This window comes from Puntigrus tetrazona, chromosome 16, assembly GCF_018831695.1.
Source record: "Puntigrus tetrazona isolate hp1 chromosome 16, ASM1883169v1, whole genome shotgun sequence".
Classification (NCBI taxonomy): Eukaryota; Metazoa; Chordata; class Actinopteri; order Cypriniformes; family Cyprinidae; genus Puntigrus; species Puntigrus tetrazona.
Window position 1 is genome coordinate 12,157,307 of NC_056714.1, and position 18,818 is coordinate 12,176,124.

The following is an 18,818-nucleotide window of genomic DNA, read 5'->3' on the forward strand; positions in this document are numbered from 1 at the left end:
TAGACAGCAATGTAATTAACACGATCAACATCCAGAAACATAATAAATGATCTATGTGACATCAGGGGTTCAAGCGTAATTTTAAGAAGATACGTGGATACTTTTTGCATGCAAAGAAAACTAAAATAATGACTGTGTTCATCAATTCGTCTCCTCAGCATCAATAGCGCATAGTAGTGTTCCGAAGATGGATCTTATAGGTTTTGTAGTTAATTTTCATTTTTGGGTGAACTATCCCTTTAAGTGCAATTGGTCTTTGTGTTACCTTCTGCTACCCAGGCTTAAAATGAGCTGACAGCTTCTGAAGAGACCATTTGTAGGTTCTGAGAATTTTCTGCGCTATCCAAAAAACGTTTTGAGCAGTCCGACCAGCAACTAGCCATAGCAACACTGGCTCAACCAATGGCAGTGCTGGGATTATGTAGTATGTATCGCCAATGGGAATTTGTGGATTAAATGGTTAAACTTAATTTTGTTCAGTTTGGCAAATATTACAATATTTCCTTCTTGAAGTATGGTAGTAAATATATATAATGTAATTTGAGCACTTACCCATGTGATCTGTCCGACAATGCCTGATAATCCGCACCGTGTCTGCTATCATGTGCTGTACAGAAAGTACACTCACATTAGCTTGTTTTGCTCATTTAATGGGACATAATATTAATGTAATAGTGCCCAAAAATGGGAATTCTGTCATCATTTACTCACCCTCATGTCATTCCTAACATGCATGACTTTATTGGGAAAAAAAAAGGTCTTTATTTTACAGGTTTGGAATGACGTGAGGATAAATAAATGATGACACTTCTCATTTTTGGGCTATCAAGCTCTATAAGGTCTAGTTGTTCACTTACTAGTTTGTCAAAGTTGACTAGGTTGTCAAGAAATGTTTTGTTGCCCTCATGGATGAAGGTAATATCTGTTCAGAAAGAAATTGTTGTAAATTTAGCACACATTAATTGAAAAAAAAAAAAAACACTTTCACAATGTCCTAACCAGATATATTGTAACAAAGCAACTAGTGACAAACGCTAATTTTTTTTAGTCAGTATTTAGGTTACTATTTCTCCTGTATTTGTGATCGGAAGCTATGTCCACTGCAACAGAAATTCTAATTCCTATTTTCTAAATGATTCAATTACGCATTGATTTCTCTTTGGTGACTTATGCAGGACTTCTCCAATCACGTCGTCCACATGAATGCAGATCACATGCAAATATTCAGTAAGCTCACCACACCTTTTAGAAGCAGAGGTAGGAAAGGGATCTTGGGAGACTTCATCTTCCTGAAGGCATCTCTGTAGGCTTTGTGATTTAAAGACGGGTCCTGCGGGTCACGAAAAAAGCATTCACGTGTACATATTTGTGTGTTTGTTTTATTTTACACAGAAACCATCTGGTTTGTCTCAAATCTCTTCCTCTGTAACACCACCTGCTGTTTCCTCCCCGGAGGCCAGAGGCTCCGATATGATTACGGCTTCATATATTACATCCTAATGAGCCGTAAACAGCACAAAATTCTCTAGCAGGAGGTAAACTAGCAGGAGGCAACTTAACACAATCACTTACCGTCAGGCTCTCCAGCTCGGAGAACAACTTCCTGAACTTCCCAGGGACTTTCTGAAATGAGGACAGATAAAAAAAAAAAAAAAAAAAAAAACTGAAGAACTGAAGCCAATGCAGTTCCTGTTCAGCAATACATTCTAGTTTCTTGCTTCTAAAAACAGTTCAGTGTAAATATAGACTGATGCTGGAAATCCAAGTGCAACGCTGCCACTTCTTGATATGCAGTAGTATATTTCTGTCTTCCTACCTCCCATGTCTGAGTGAGTCGACTGACGGCCGGACTGTTCAGACCCATAATAATAGCAAAGAACGAGTTCAGGTTCCTCTGTGCTTTACAGCTAAATAAAGAACGGAAGACAATTCATTTGAGTAGAAAGGAATACAATCACAAATAGTTTCACATTTCAAGAAACCACAATGTTCTTCGAGGTTTTAGCATGTTACTATGCGATTGCTAGCAGGGGCGTAGCAGCCATTTTAATAGTGTCAGTTGATGTGACCCTCTAACAAATTATTCACTAAAAGTAGTAAAGTAGTAAATACAATTACCAACTGGAGCTTTGCTAAAATATGAATACGTTTTTGGTGCAAAACAATTTTGCTTGCGAATAGTCCATGAGGACTCCATGAGCAGCAGGATGCGACTAAAGATAGCAAAATGCAATAAGCAGTTAGGTCTTTTTTTTTTTTTAAAATTGAGATTTAGATATGATCTTAAAGCTGAATAAAGCTTTCCATTGATGTGTGGGTAGAAATAGGACAATATTTAGTCAAGAGACTACTGTTTGAAAATCTGAGGGTGCAAAAAAATCTAAATATTGAGAAAATCGCCTTTACAATAGTCCAAATGAAGTTCTTAGAAAAGCATGTCATCAAAAAATAAGTATCGATAGTGTATGTTTATAGTAGGAAATTTGCTAAATATCTATGATCCTCACTTAATACCCTAATGATTTTTGGCATAAAATGGATCATTTTGATCCATACAATATGTTGTTGGCTTTTGCTACATGTGCGACTTACGTGCAAGTGATTTTTTTTGCTACGCTCCTGATTGCTAGGATGTTTCGAGTTTGTTGGGTAGCTGCTTGCTAAGTGTATGATATACTTGAGCTTGGTTTTCAGTTTGCGAGCGTATACTTACTGTGCTGCGATCTTGATGAATTTCTTGAAGAGCTGCACACGTTTGCAGAGGGTCGGGCAGAGCAGCGCCTCGCTCATCACCCACTGCTGAGTCTCATTGCAGCGCTGCAACAGCTGCTCCAGCGCCACCGTGTGGCCAGCGCTGCCGTCACGACTCAGAGTGAAGTACACCAGCTCTTGCTGCGCAGAAAGAAAACACAGCGTGGCTGTTGAATGTTTTAGGAGATTCGTTTTGAAAGTCGGTATTAAATTGTCACTACTGAGTGTGTTTGAATACAAGTGAATCATTATTTTTTACCCTTGCCTTCCAAACACAAAAGTAAGGTATTTTTATATATATTTTTATTTTATATATACACACACACATATATCATGTAAACAAACTACATTTAGCTTTAGTTTATTTTTATTTGTAAGATATCCTTTCTAGGACACCTTCTCTGGTGCTGCACATCATCTGAAATGTGAAGACTATACCTCGTGGACGTTACTGAAGAGACTCCAGTCACAGTTGGTGAGCGACACGGCTACATCCCACGTGTTCATGCTCAGCATCTTTACTGAGCGCTGCTGCCCGTTATCAGTGGAGGGGCTCTGGGACGACAGGAGACAGACACTCTGCTTATTATCAACAAGCGCACTGTTATTTGTGTGCTTTAAAGGGGCCATATCGAGGATTTTGGTTTTAAGGTCCCTTCCCAGGTGAATCAAACCATTTCTGAATACTAAGATAAAGTGGATCGATCACAAAGATATTAACACATGCCCACCCATATTTGCATACAGTATCAGCGCCTATTTAATAATCTGCAATCCAGAATATAACGCTCCTGGCTCTCCGGAGTAGTGAGCGTATTTTTGTACACCGGCAGGAACTTTGATACAAGAAAAGTTCAGAATGCAGCGTCTTTGAGGCTGTACAGTTGTGTGTAGACTTGAAGTGATGGAGGGGAAAGCTGATTTCTTTTAACAGCGTTCTGACTCTCACCGTGATCTCAGTCAGGTCTCTTCTGCAGACGTGCAGTCGCTCGGCGGCACTGAGCGAGGACGAGAACACACACTGATCCGACTCGAGCAGAACCTTCTCTGGAGAGAGAGGCACAAGGGTAAACGGTGAGCTACAGCGGAAAAGTGCTAACAAAAAGCTGATTTAAAAAAAAAAGAAACGTGCTTGGTCCCAAGAACCATTTGGTCTGAAGGAAAAAGTATAAAATATACCTGAGGTCATGATATACAAAAAGCCAGTAAACTAACTGGTGAACCACTAAAAATGTGTGCGTTATTTGCTGAAAGGTTTTACACGAAAAATCTCTTTCCGTATTAAAAGTATTATACAGACACATTTAGCCTTTTTCACCAATGTCTATATTCTGGGAGCCTTTTGATTCAAACATGGATGCCCCTCTAGCGGCCCTTATATTTATGATTACGTCACTTAATATTTGAGAATTTACCATGTACTGTTAGACAAATTATGTTTCTTGATCATTTTAAATAACCGGAAACCAGTTTTATCATATACACTGAAGAAAAAGAAGTGCGGTTGCCAAATTGAGGACACGTAACAGGAAAGAAGCAGTACGCTTTGTTTTCCACTGACTGGCAACCCGGTGTTTTAACTGACAGTGGGTGGAATCACACAGACCAAAACAAACACACACACACACACAGAATCCCCTTTTTTCCCCAAGTATGTGAGCTTAACGCTTCCTAAATATCTGCAAACGTGTGGTATTTTTACGCTTTAGAACGCATTGCACGCAGCATTTACGGCAGGCTTTTAGCTCTGTCGTACCTTAATGACTCGTTTAAAAGCACGATGTCACCCCTGCAGACCTCAATCAACATGAAAGCAGACAGATGTATGAATTCGTTCAGACCTCCAGGATACGCGACGGCCATCAGCACCACGTCGTCCTCGGCACAGTCCAGCCTCTCGGCCACGGTGCTCAGCAGCTCCTGAACACACACCTCGCTGTGCGTCCTCACACTCACGTATGAGTCTATGGTCACGTACACACGGCACAATACTGAGGAGAAACACACACACACACAGCGCTGCATCAATCAACCACCGATTCACTTTAAAACAAGATTCTCCCACGCTGTTATTCATAAACACCCAGCAGCTCCGTAGGCAAAGCTAGAGTAGGAGAGAAATATGAAGGAATATTAATGAGTTTACCTTCCTTCCTGTCCCTCTGAGCTCCTCTCACGGGGTGCCAGTTCTCCTTCAGACTCAGCTGGTGGAAAAGGGCTTTATTCTGGAAGATTGTAAACATGCGGTATTGAGAATTGCATTGTTTATATGAAATGCGCACACCGTCTCACACACCTCAAGCCGTGTAACTTAGAAGCGAGTAGCGTCATTGCTGAATAAAGACTAAAACGTGAACTAAAGCTGAAATTTAAAACAATTTGAATTGCTGTGCAAAATTACTGTACTAAGTAATTATGGCTATATATTCCTAACAATGACTGTAGCTAGAACTGGAATAGAAATAGGTAAAAGCCAAATAGACATGTTACAAATAATAATAAAGCTAAACAGAAATATTAAAAAATAATAACAAACGCGCATAAAATAACTAGAACTCGAACTACAATTGTAAGAATAAAAATGAAAAATAAAAAAGCTCATTCCAAATTTGAATAAATACAACAGTATATAAACAATATTGTAACAACACTGAATAAAATATTCTAAAATATTAATACTAACAGCAATTGCTATTCATTCTGGTAAATTTTGTGACCAAAGGTCTGTTCGCACCTAATATGACAACCTAAAATATAATTGCAATGATGACAATATTAGAGTACACGTCAACATTCGGTTTATGCTAACCATTGTTGTCAGCCTCTTTAAATGCTTGAGATCTTTAAAGTAACAGTTCTCCACCTCCTCCAGAGTTAATAACTGGAGTTTTACCGTATTTGAATCCATTCGGCCGATCTCCGGCTCTGGTGATAGCACTTTTAGCATAGCTTAGCGTAGATCACTGAATCCAATTAGATCAGTAGCGTCGCGTTCAAAATTGACCAGAGGTTCTCTATTTTTCCTATTTAAAACTTAAGTCTTCTATAATATTGAAAGTCTTTGGTCATTTTTGAATTCAATGCTACTGGTCTAACTGGATTCAACGATCTACGCTAAGCTATAGCCAGAGATCGGCTGAATGGATTCAAAACGGTAAAACTCGACTTATTAACTCTGAGAGACCGAGCTGGGTTTTATTTTAAAGCGATGAATTCTGATTGGCTTTTGAAAATGAATCCAACTACACTGATCCTCTGCGTCGTTGTGGTTATCACTACAGCTGTGGCGTGAGCTTTATTACTTCATCATCCTCGGTGGGAAGGGACCTGTATTTCGCATTTTTAGAATATCCCTAAAGTACGTTTTTAAAAAGCTTGAAGCTGCAAGTTACTTCACGACGGACGGTGTTTTTTTTGTTTTTTTTTGTTATGCCCATCTTCCACCTTACAGTAAATGCCAAATAAAAATGCTATGAAACACAAGGAGTTCAATCAAAGTACACGGAGGGGTTTCATTGAGATTCGGCTGGTCTTAACTCTTACCTTCCTCTGCGGAGAGTATTCATCCACCGTGCTGAGAGGAGACGAGGGAGACGGAAAGAAATAGAGAAGAATGAGCCACAGGGATCACTCGAAATATAAATGTGCCATTATATCAATACCGCGAGACGGCATCTCCCACCCGCTGCGAGGAACGCTCGTAAAAAGCCTTTTCTCATTCAGATCAGGCCTGAATCATCAGCGCTAACATTAAAGCCCGACACGATGTGATTTACTGATTGCCTCATCTAAATGAAAGCGCGCGACGTCCTCATCCATGCACACCTCATTCTGATTAAACAGCCTGATAAAAACGGGAGCTTTATGGTCTCCATATTCCCCGTCTGATGCCTCTCTAATTAATCATTGGCCTTTCGTGAAGCACCAGCGGCCGTGTGATGTATAGCCCGGAGGTCAAAGCCAGGACTTCTGCTTACTAAACAGAAATGCTGGAGAAGAGCTCATATGCAAAGCGGAATTTATTCCTTCTTTTCCCTTTTCCTGATCTGAATATCACAAAGCTGCTTTCCTGATTCTGTGTTAATAAAATACTGACTTTACTGTAATTGCTGTATATAAAAAGGCAAAGCAGAAAACAAGGCAAGGTGAGGCATGTTTTTAGACAATTTTAGTGCTATTATTTTTTGTAGTTCTTTAAATATTAAAAGAAAAGAGAAGATATGTTCTTGTAACCGGTTAGAGTATAATTAAAATAACAATAATAATTACTAGTAACTAGAAACTAAATACTTTTTAGAGTATACTCTATAAGCACTGTAGAGACACACACACACACACACACACAGTGTTACATCTAGTTACATCTCCAAGAGTATAATTACATTATTGTACTAATTAACTCTCTTTAATAAATCTTTAATCTTTCTGAATCCCATATCAACCTTGACCAGTTGAGCAATACAAGGCCAGGCATGAAACTGCTATTTTAATTCTTTTAAATTAATAGCATAAAGCTTCGTACATTTTTCTTGGACTGACAAAAGTATTTAAAAAGGAAAAATTTTGATTAAAAACAAACATGCATTTTAACATTACATGTTAAATTTTGATGTTAAATTGATTACTGATTGATATATAATTGTTTTACAGTCTAAACAGTATTTTATGCAACAGAATTAACTAAATTAATTAAATTACAGTAAAATGAAGAGTATCCCCTAATTGATTCCCTAAAATAGAGTAAATACAGAAATATCTTCTTTATGATCAACATAAGCAAGAAAATCAGATATCTATGACATAAATCATCATAAACTGTGGGGACTTTTCGTATATTTCTATTACTTTTGCACTGACCAAACAATATTTTCTATCCCCTAAACACACACACACACACACACACACACACACACACACACACACAGTATTAGCCTGCTACTAATCAGCAACGATTTACCGTAAAATAAAAAATAATTTAAAATGTATACTATAATATTATAATAAGCTGACAGTGATTGAAATACTTTTTACTGTAAAAGTGCAGCTCTATAATAAGCATTGTTCTATATGATATAAATGTGTAATAATAATTTTAGAAGCTGCATCAAATTAAAAAAAAAGGGGGCAAAGGTACTTGGTGCTTAATTTTTTGCATTATTGCCGTCAAAGATTGTATGTCCTTGTCTTCTGATGTAAAATATTGTGCATTTAGTAGATCCTTGGATGTATCTTTACATTTTAATTTTAATTTATGTCGAGAGAAATTCAGAAAAAGCCATTTAAAAGGAATAGTTTGCCCAAAAATGAAAATTCTGCCAACATTCACTCACCCTCATATATATATATCGACTTCCATAGTATAAAAAAAACCAAAAACAATAGTGACAGAATTTTTGTGTGAATGTTTTTTTGGGTGAACTATTCCCTGAGAAAAGGATTTATCACCCAGAGCAGAATCTCTGTCATCTGTGAGCGTCTGATGAGGGTTTCATCTGTCAACAACATCATTTCACTCCCTTATCATCTCCCCGTTACTCTATTTCTCATCACGTCTCCCAGGGAACACACAAAGGCAGGAAGTCGAGGAAAACCACGTCAAGTAGAGCTGGAAAAATGGCTTCATGGATAAAAACTCTGATTTATTCAAAACGTAGATGAGGCTTTATAGCGCAAAGCTCTGTCTTTTTCCGGCTCCCATTTTCTTATTAGGAGAGCAAATAAAGGCCGCGATTGTGCGAATATAAATAATGCATCTTAAAATATCCTCCTTATCAACGAGCTTATTCCCAGAAACCAGAAAACGAATCGCTAAAATGTAACAAAACTCAGTGTGTAACATCAGCTGTGTTGATGAGGCCACTCACTGTCTCCTTTGCATCCGAAGAAGTTTCTGAAGTTCTTTCAGATCCTTCTCCAGCGAAGGATACTCGTAGAGATCATCCAGAACGTATCTGTACAGGGTCTGCAAACGTGAAACGAACGGGAATTGTAAAGCGGGTACGAGCGCGCCGTTTCACCAGCGTGCATGATAATGAAAATGTCTGAGGGCGTTAAAAAAAAATAATAAATCCTCTGAAGCCAGCAGTAATCTCGCCATCTCTTCCTCATTATGTGGCATTAAGGAATCGAGAGCTGTAGGGGTGGTGGCATTTTTGTGCTTCCAAAAATAACTCCCTCCCTTCTCCCCATCCGTACCTTGAGGAAGAGTTTGGCGTGCTCGTCGTCCCGGGGCAGGTCTGGGCACAGCGAGCTCCACTGGGACAGCAGGTGCAGCACTTTTCGTTTCCTAAGCAGAGTGTCTCTCCCCTCCTCTTTCATCCTGCCTTTCTTTGAACAATAGGTGGACCAGCAGCAGTTAAGGCACGGAATCTAGACTGCTCGGATACACGGTTCAGAGGAAGGAGGAAACGCCTGCGGCTCAATTCTCTGGATTAAATTAACAGGGCTTTAGCAAGAGAGAATTAATTGCGCGCCCTCGGCTAAACAGCGTGGAATTTGTTAAGTGGTTTAATACCAGATAGATCGTGTAACAGAACGTGTATAACACAGCGCTGCTTGAATCGCTTACCGTTTCATGGGGGTCTCGGATCATCTCACATTACTTTATGCATTATATTTTGCATATGTGTATGCAATTTACAATAAAATTAACTTTGGCACTTTTGTCAAAATCTATATCATCATGTCGAAAATATCTCATTAAGGGCCTATGCTTAAAGTCTTGCATTTCTTTCTTAGATGAACATTAATTATTTTTGTAGACTTCAAACCTAAGATAAATATAAATCGTATAAAATATGTTTTTACGTAACTACGTAACTTATAAAGCACTATTAAAATATTTTATTATTTAATATATTAGTTAACTTAAAAAAAATACTGTAACCATGTAGTATTATGTGTGACAAATATGCACATTAATATTTAAATTAGAGAAGTAAAATATATATAAGCATATTGGAATGTTTTCTGATCATGTGACACTAAAGACTGGAGTTATACAGTAGTTGCTGAAAATTCAGATTTGCATAATTTTTACTGTATTTTTGATCAAATTAATATATCCTTGGTTATCAAAAGTGACTTCTGCTTTAAAAATATTACTTTGAACTGGTTGTTTATATTTTACACCTTTAAAAAATGTAAACAGGCAGTTATTATAGAAAAACAACATCAGCAATGAAGCATGCGTTCATGTGACGAGAAGGATATTGCCCGAGCAGCGCTTGGCACAGGTCACTGATGGACATGAACACAGGGTAGGTCAGCAGGAAGTCATCCAAAAGGTTCTCTGAAAATGAACAGAACAATTCGCGTTAGACATTTGAGCAAGACGACGCAAAATACTCCGAAAAAAATACTAAAAAATGTTTTTAAAGGAATGGTTTCATCTGTGTGTGAAACACCAAAGAGACGTTCAGAAGAATGTTCACTCTGCTTTATAATGATGGTGGATGAGGCTTGAAAGACTGAAAAGAAATGCATAAAAGCATCACGACTGAATTCTAAGTGCAAGTCAAGGCGTACGATATCTTTGTGTGAAAAACGAAATAAAATTCACTGAAAACTAAAACGTTGACATCTATAGTCACCGTTCACTTTACTGTACTGAACGAAGACCAGTAAATTTCAAAGTAAAATTCGGCAGCTACACAAAAACGTAAAACTGTGTGTAGCGTCATGAAAAATTCAGCGTGCGGTTTACATGTGCTCTTGTTTGTTTTCTTCCGTTCTCTCTCTTTCCTCCTGACCTCCTTTCGTCTGCATTATCGCACTTTGCTATTGCACCACTTTAATTAGAGTTGTGTTTGCCTGGAAGCGCTCTGTGCCGCTGTTCATACATCATCTCCCTGTGAAAGTATGACTGAAGGAAGGAGAGCTCGGTGCGTGGTGACCTTGAGCGAGACTGCTAATGTTTTTTTTCGTCCCACGGCGCAGAGATGGCAGCCATCCTTATCTGCCTCGCAGAACGACGGAGCGCTTCCTCCGTGTGTAGTAATGGGCCGCGTTTAACCATATGCTGCGTAACCTCTGTTAAAGAGATTCGTTTCATTCTGGAAAAATGAAGAGTCCTTTATCGTTCACCTTAGAGTAACCTCTATTCTTTGAGTTTCCATTATTTCACCTGCTGGCTATAGCTCTTGATAGAACAACAATTCACGCACAATATTATAAAGTTCCAGTTAATACTATAATAATTCCCCAAAATAAGGAAAAAAAAAGTTTATTAGGCTTAATATGTTAAGAATATTGTACCTATGAATAATATTAATGATACACGTTTGTTATATATACACACTATGCTGTGTGTGCATGCATTTTATATATATATATATATATATATATATATATATATATATATATATATATATATATATATATATAATTTATATATGCTAATATTTTGTGGAATCCGTGATACGCTCTCATAAGACAAATGAATTGTTATATTTATTCAGCAGGTACACGTTGCATTAATCAATTTCACGTTCTTTTGAATTTTCATATTCAGCAAAGAATAGATAGTTTCCGTAAAAATATGAAGTGCATATCTCAAATTGATTTCTTCAATTTAATTAAGAAAAAAAAAGAAAAAAAAAAAAAAAAAGTTAAGGCTGCTGACAATTCAGCTTTGTGTTTAGGAATAAATTACATTGTTATTGTATAATAATGATTTGAATTACCGTCAAAATTTGATTTGTTATAAAAGCCTAACATAATCATGTTCAGTCGTCGTGCAAACCCAGTCATAAGGGTCAATTTTATACAATTTTAATTAATACATAATCTGAAAGCTGAATAAGTAAGACATTGGTGTATGGTTTGTAAGGATAAGACAATATTTGGCCAAGATACCATTTTTTTTAACAAAAAAATCTAAATATTGAGAAAATCGCCTTTAAAAGGTGTCTGCATCAAGTTCGTAGGAATGCACATAACTAATCGAAAATGAAGTTTCTAGTAGAAAAAATATCTTTATTGAACGTGATCTTTACTTAACATCCTTTTGACATTTAGGTTATTTTAACCCATACATTGGCTACTGCTATAAATACACCTGTTCTACTCTACGCAATTTAGTTTGCAGATGACACTCAATATATTGATTATATATTGTTACTTATCCAATGAATTTCATACCGTACATTTACGAGTGTCCAAATATCGAAATACATTTGTGCAAATTTAACAAGACATTAAATACTGAAAGCGCAACATGCCTACTGCTCCAAGTAACATCAGATTCTGCTGGTTCACGACTTGGGTCTTGGGTCTTGTGGTCAGCGAGCCCTGCTAAACACCATCCGCACTATATCCTACAGCTAATAATACACAGACCAAATCCACAGAAAGTGAACAAGAAGAGAAACATTAAAAGGCCCTTAATGCTCCTGACCTCTCCGCTGATCCCACTGAAACACACTATTACTCTGATAAGGCCGTAATGACTGATGTGCATTCGCTGTTCATTCCGCTTTCATTTGCTCCGCGGGAATCTAAATTTCACCATTTGCTCTCGCAGACATCAATCGATATTCTCATCTGATCTGCGGATCGGCAAAATCTCGACATCTAAGCCTCTGCATCGCGCGTCGTATCATAATCTGTTTTTGGCTCGTGAGTAATTTAGACGCCGTGAACGTACGTTCTGAACACCTTTTAACAAATGTGCTAACGGTAATGAGCAAAACGTGACGCCGTGCTTGTTTATTTTACAGTTAACCTTTTGTGAATTTGTAATAATCGAAAAACTAAATACATTTTCCAAAGCGGCCGATCTGTACATTCGAAGTTTCTACTGTATATTCAAACCTTTAGCGACGATACACACATATTAAAAATATATATATAGTTTAAAAGTGAATTTGAAACTTTAAAATTTAAGTTATTATCATTACAATAGAAAATGTTTGATAATTAGACACGGAGGAACAATTAGGTTCGACATTACATTGAATGCAAAAGCACAATAAAAGCAGTTCACCCTCTTGGCTACAGGATCAATAAACATCATTACCACAATCAAATATGAGCTTGTAAATATTGAAATAGATCAGATTTGTCCCTCAAACCGTTATTATGAATTATTTATAAGCCTTCAAATGATGCTTATGCTTAAAAACATTCTTTCAAGCATGAATCTGACAAATATGAATGAGTTTTAGGCATAAGACAACTTTGCCAGTGGCGTAAGACAAGTAAACTTAATATCTTATGCAATTTTGCCTTTCAAGTATACAATCGCTCAAAAGTTTGTTGTGTGTGTGTGTAAATGTTTATATACTTAACACACAAATAATAGGAGAAAAATGTATCTTAAGAGAGCATAAGAGAGGTTTATCCTCAATGTTACATTTTTTTTCATTTCTGAGTTACACCATAGGACACGTAATTATATATATATATATATATATAAAGATAGATACTGTATATATGCATATGTAAGACACAAGTGGTGTTAAATGATTATATCTCCTCTGACTTTTAACTGTACAGTGTTACAAAGACTTTGTGTGTTAATACTAAGTAAAAGGTTAGTATAAATGTAGCTCTTAGAATTCCCGGAAAATGCAATTAAATCGAGCCAAATTAACAGACTGCAGCCATTTCTCACGGTCCGATTTAAGACAGTCTGATGTTTATTCCAATTAGCACTAAATTAGACTTCTGAAACCCAGAGAGCTAAGTAGAAGGGAAGGAGGGTGGAATGGACAGAAAGAGCGCATAATGAATGAGCTGAGTGTTTTCTGAAGCAGTGTATAGTGACAGAGGGATTCCTCTATAAGCTGTAAATCCTATTAGTGACACTCTTCCTGCGGGCTGCGGTGAGCGTGCTGCATTGGCACTGTTGTAAATTCTTCCTTAATTTCACACTTACTTCCTTGAGCTTTGTGTGTTCTGCTCTACTGAACTGCTTGCATCATTATGGTAATCTGCAGCGAGCAGCTGTACACACCGTCGCCAGTGGTGCTCGCTCACACACACACACACACACACACACACACACACACTGAAAGCATGCACATTCGGACACAGTATCTTTTTAACACTGACAGAATGCAAAACAGAGTATGTCAAATTAGTGTATGACTAGAAAGCACGGCAGTCATGATACCGGAAGACAAACTGCACCTGCCGATGTTCTATGGGCATTTTTACATTTAGTTCAAAATTAGGTTTGTTTTCTTGCTTATTTTGTGATTGTGTGGGCAAAAAAATTGGACGGAAACCACACTGAAGAGATAGCGGCGCGTGGTAACGCTATTTCAAAGAAGCAGTCTTAAAGGCGCAGTTACCATAAAAAAAAATACAAGCAAACAAAACCCCATTATGTTAGGAGTATGTTATCTCTCTTTTCAGACACAATTACAAAGCCAACGCTTGAAACGAGCTGTTCGTTTTAGACATTCCCAGTTTATAAGGCATTTAAAATGCAATGCCTCTTTATCATAGCTGAAGCAAACAAAAAAAAAACAAGAAAAACTAATACAGGTTTAGAAAAATAAAACTATGTCATCATTTACAGACCCTCACGTTGTTTCAAATCCTGGACTTTCAATGGAGGGATGGAGGGTTTATAAAACAATTTATAATGCGCGTTGTGAAAATACGGTTTGACTTTCGCATGCAATTTATCATTTTTAACTGCTTAATAAAATACAGCATGGGCTGAATGAAAATGATAGATTTTCTCTTTTCTTCAGCAGATGGCACACTTAGACAAACAGAAATATTCGAGTTACTCCAATACACAAAGTGCTGCACAACTTTTTGTTTCTGACACTACATGAACTAAATTCTAAAACTGTATTTAAAACGTAGTTGCATAGGTGTTTTTCAACTACTAATAAAAACAACTCTGTTGCATTGAGTTCTAAATGAATGCAAAAATAGTCATTAATTCAAATTTTTACAACATGCTTTTGTCAGTACCAAAATATTAGCAAAAATCAATGTCAATATGGTGGATATAGTATGTTTGTGTACAACAATATCGTTTGTATTGTCTGTTCTTCCTCGTGATCTGGATTCCAGACGCAGTCAAAAAGGTTTATATTAATAACAGCCAATAATTATGGCCATGAAATAACCTGCTTTAACAGAAAAAGCATCACTCTCACCAAATACATTGACTCCTACTTATGCCACGCTTACACTGCAAACCAATGAAGAAACAAAGCTTGACCAGAAACTGTCAGCGCTGCAAGTGTTGCACCTTTATGCTCTAGTTTTGATGTGCTGTGCATCTGAAAACGGAAACGCTGCTGAACTAGTTAAACTAAATCGAATCATCCAATCAGCAGCGGCACGCAAACGCACACACATACAGCACACGCACTAATTTGCAGAGACACTTTCACAAGAATTCTCATTAACACTCTCACTCTGCAGCAGCAGATAAACCTCACTCGTCCTTCTCCATTTTATTTTAGCCACCACTAAAACGCGATGCATTTTTCATTATCTGAAGAACGAGGGACTTCACTACAGCTCGACGTGAAAAAAAACCTCATGCTCTGCCATGAGAAAGTGCGAGACCAGCAAAGGATTAGACATACTTGACTTCTCTAGTAAAACCTCTTTTGGCATTTTTTTTTCACTCTATGGTAATTGTGCATGTAGCAAACCCATAAACTGACCATGACTAAGAGTGCAGACTGAATCTAGAATCAGAACTGTTCGTTGTCTTCCGTTTTTCTTTCCGCGGAGTGAAGCTAAGGTCGTACAAATTTATGAATCAATCGCTCGTTTTAAAATCTTCTGTCTACCTACAAGATGACATCCACTTCAAACATTAATATAACTTCCGTTGATTCTACAATAATTCATTTCACTTAACCAGATATTTACTCTTCGACAGAGATGAAGTTCAAGGACAAAACCTGCAAAAGGTCTAAAAGATTAAATATAATTTAAGCTTATTTTATAACCGTAAAAAAATTAATCGAATTCCCTCAATGTAGCCAAAAAAACCCCAACATCATAGAAAAATAAATATAATTTTCATCAATGCAACAGAAAATATATCTCAATTCAAAAATTGTAATGGGAGATGTGTATTGATATGGAATAGGAATAGTTTTAGCAAAACAGGAGGTGTAATGAAAATTGCATGTTTATATTGTTCATTTGATACTGTCCTGGATAAGCCAATCTACACAACAGAGGTTTATATATTATTCTCCACAAGGCAAAATAACGACTGAATTTAATTAACTGAAAATGACCTCATTCTAAAGTTTATATACCCTTCTTGTTCACTGGTCCCTAGTGAGTCCTGAGTTCCATTTATACATCATTGATTTACTTAATGTGCTCTAATTTTAAATAAATGCAAATAAAAAAAAACTAAAATGTATTAACGTGAATTAGCATTGGAATATTTTAAAAAAAGAAGATGATGAAAATAAATAAATAGATGTCATTTGCAAACATTATGAAACATCTAGCAACTCTCATTATATGGGGAATTGTTTTTCAAGAGAATTTTGTTAGAAAAACCTTGGCTAAATAATGTCAGAAGCTATGTTTTGTGTATTCCCTCACAGTCGAACTACATTCTCGGCCTCTCTCTTGCATCTTCCGAGCTCTTTCAAGCTCTTCCACCCACACCGCGGGAACGATCAGACAGACCGTGTCAGCTTGACTTGAAAACACGATGTAAAAAAAGCCGAAAAAGTTAATGACCACCTCAATGACAGCGGCGAACCCTGGAGGTCAAACGAGCCGCTGTCTGGTGCTTTGATGGACAGCTGAGGGATCGCGCAGTTCGTGGCTTTACAGGCACAGACCCGGTCAGCAGCTTATGATATTGACAGATGCGCGCGAGAAACCAGAGCGTGCAGGAAAAAGAAAATGAGACTGTTACAGTTAATGAGAAGGTGAGACAGATGATTGACTTTAAACAGCTTCATCTCATTAAGTGTTTGCAGCAGATTTTTGAAAAGCACACATACACATTCCCTCCCCTCATTTTGTTTTTGATGTCTAGAGGAAGTATTTTACTCAAATTATCCCCGTTTTGCATAAATCATGCTCATAGAGCATGGATAATAAGCTCTGACAGCTTCGGGCCCATTACGCTCAGGGTTCGTGTGCGAGTGTTCGGCAATTCTGGTGTGTGCCAAGTTATTATCATCAATGAAGGCGTTCCCAAAAGTCTCTCCCTCGACCATTTGGTCAAGGATTGATTATCGCTCATTGACCAGAGCTCGCCAATTACCCTCAGCGGGCCTTGAACACAGATCCGACCAGAGAGCTGCCCAGGTGACTGACTTCATTTAAGGCAGGAGTAGAAGATATTGGATCAGAGAAAACCAATTTGCATCCCTTACCGACGCGCGTGAGCTCGTCCATTATCAGATTTGTTCAACATCGACTGCTGGACTGATAAAGAACACTGGATAAACACATGCTACTGCAACATAATTTTCTGATCTACATGTAAATCTAAATGTTTTTACCTTTTGAATGAGAAGTAGATTAATATTGGTCTTACAAATTATATTATTACAATTGTGAACTAAAAAGTTGAAGTAAACTATGGAAGTCTTTTATGCTCATCATTGCAGCAAAAACAGTAATAATGTAATATTGTTACAATTTCAAATACTTTTGCGTCAACATAGTGTGTCTTGGCTGAATAAACGTATTAATGGATATTATTAAAGCACATGCACACACACACACACATGCACACACACACACACACATATATATATATATATATATATATATATATATAATATATATATATGTGTGTGTATATTTTAATTATATATATTTTTTTAATTTTCCCCAAAAAATTTTCAAAGTGGTTTTCGACTTTTTGAAACCCACTAAATGTTTCACCTTTATTGCTGTACTGAAAATATCTACTTGCATTTCATACGGGAACTTTTAACAATGTGATGCATCAGATCATTAATCTGTGAATAGACTTTTCATTATTACACCCGGAGCACTGAAACTGAAAACGACTGCAGAGAACAGTCTATATCGAACACACAGGAAACATTTCATTCATCGAACACATGCTAGAATCCAAAAATACTATAAATCGGTCTGTCCTCTTGGCTTGAGGATCAATAAACATGATCACCGAAATAATCTAAATTAAATTAGCAATGAAATTGATCAGAGTTCTTCCTCAACCCGTCTGCTTCTTTGCTATCGGGCAGAATTCAGCTGGAATCCGTCATTCCTCATACAAACACATGCAGACCGAAAGCGGAAAACACTACAACAAAACACTATTCCCAAAGAATCGCTGCAGTAAAATTTTTACACTTCTTGTATGTTTGACTATATATATATATAAAAGCACCGAACCACATAAAAGTACCAAACTACTACCCCTCTCTTTCTTGTTTCTGTATTTATTAGCATTGAGAGATGCCAAGAGCTCCGGTTCTGTAGGGAGATACACTTGGCTGGATACCTTTCATTTGGAAAAACAATAAAACAACCTCTACCCTCCATAAACAAATCGATACTTTTACTGTGCGCTTCCCTTCGGCTTCGTACATTAAACAACAAACATTTAAATCCCTTTGTGTGCAGAAGCTGCCTGTCCTGCAGGATGTAAACACGGAATTCATACGGGATCAGCTGATGGATACATCAGAAGCTGTATGAAATCAATACTGAGCCCTATCAAACTCCCTACTCATGTGAGGGGAGTGCAAGCATGACAATCCCATATAATACACCGGCAAGCTTCATCTCCCCTGAGACCTGTCCTCTGGGAGTCTCCGTCTCTCCTTCTGTCTGTCTAGTTCTTTCTTTGTCTCTCTCTCTCTCTCCGAGAGAGAACACACAATACAAAGAAATACGGACATACACAAAGCCTTAGTAAATCTATGTATGGATCACCAGGCATCTGGAGCCAATGCAATGATGGTGCATTTCAGAAAAAAGCCAACAAGCCTCATTTATTATCCGTCAAAGCATTTAAAGCATAATAGCTTTATACTGTGGACAAAACCCTCCCAGCAGAATAGAGCTTACCAAGCAGTTAGGAGTGAACGCACTTCATATGACAGTTCATAGATCACAACGGCCTT

The 18,818-nt window shown here is 37.4% G+C and overlaps 1 protein-coding gene across 3 annotated transcripts in view; it reads right to left on the reverse strand.

The window, feature by feature from the left end:
* Positions 1-18,818, reverse strand: part of rapgef5b (Rap guanine nucleotide exchange factor (GEF) 5b) — a 47,319-nt gene that overhangs the window by 1,537 nt on the left and 26,964 nt on the right. For all 3 annotated transcript variants that reach the window (XM_043260841.1, XM_043260840.1, XM_043260838.1), the window contains 14 exons: positions 9,964-10,042; positions 8,947-9,091; positions 8,616-8,713; positions 6,295-6,325; positions 4,898-4,976; positions 4,593-4,742; positions 3,701-3,798; positions 3,190-3,306; positions 2,714-2,892; positions 1,817-1,907; positions 1,573-1,623; positions 1,243-1,330; positions 858-922; positions 553-607 (listed from right to left, as the gene is read on the reverse strand). In XM_043260841.1, the coding sequence (XP_043116776.1) occupies positions 553-607; positions 858-922; positions 1,243-1,330; positions 1,573-1,623; positions 1,817-1,907; positions 2,714-2,892; positions 3,190-3,306; positions 3,701-3,798; positions 4,593-4,742; positions 4,898-4,976; positions 6,295-6,325; positions 8,616-8,713; positions 8,947-9,091; positions 9,964-10,042 (1,326 nt within the window). The remainder of the gene's footprint in view (positions 1-552; positions 608-857; positions 923-1,242; positions 1,331-1,572; positions 1,624-1,816; positions 1,908-2,713; positions 2,893-3,189; positions 3,307-3,700; positions 3,799-4,592; positions 4,743-4,897; positions 4,977-6,294; positions 6,326-8,615; positions 8,714-8,946; positions 9,092-9,963; positions 10,043-18,818) is intronic.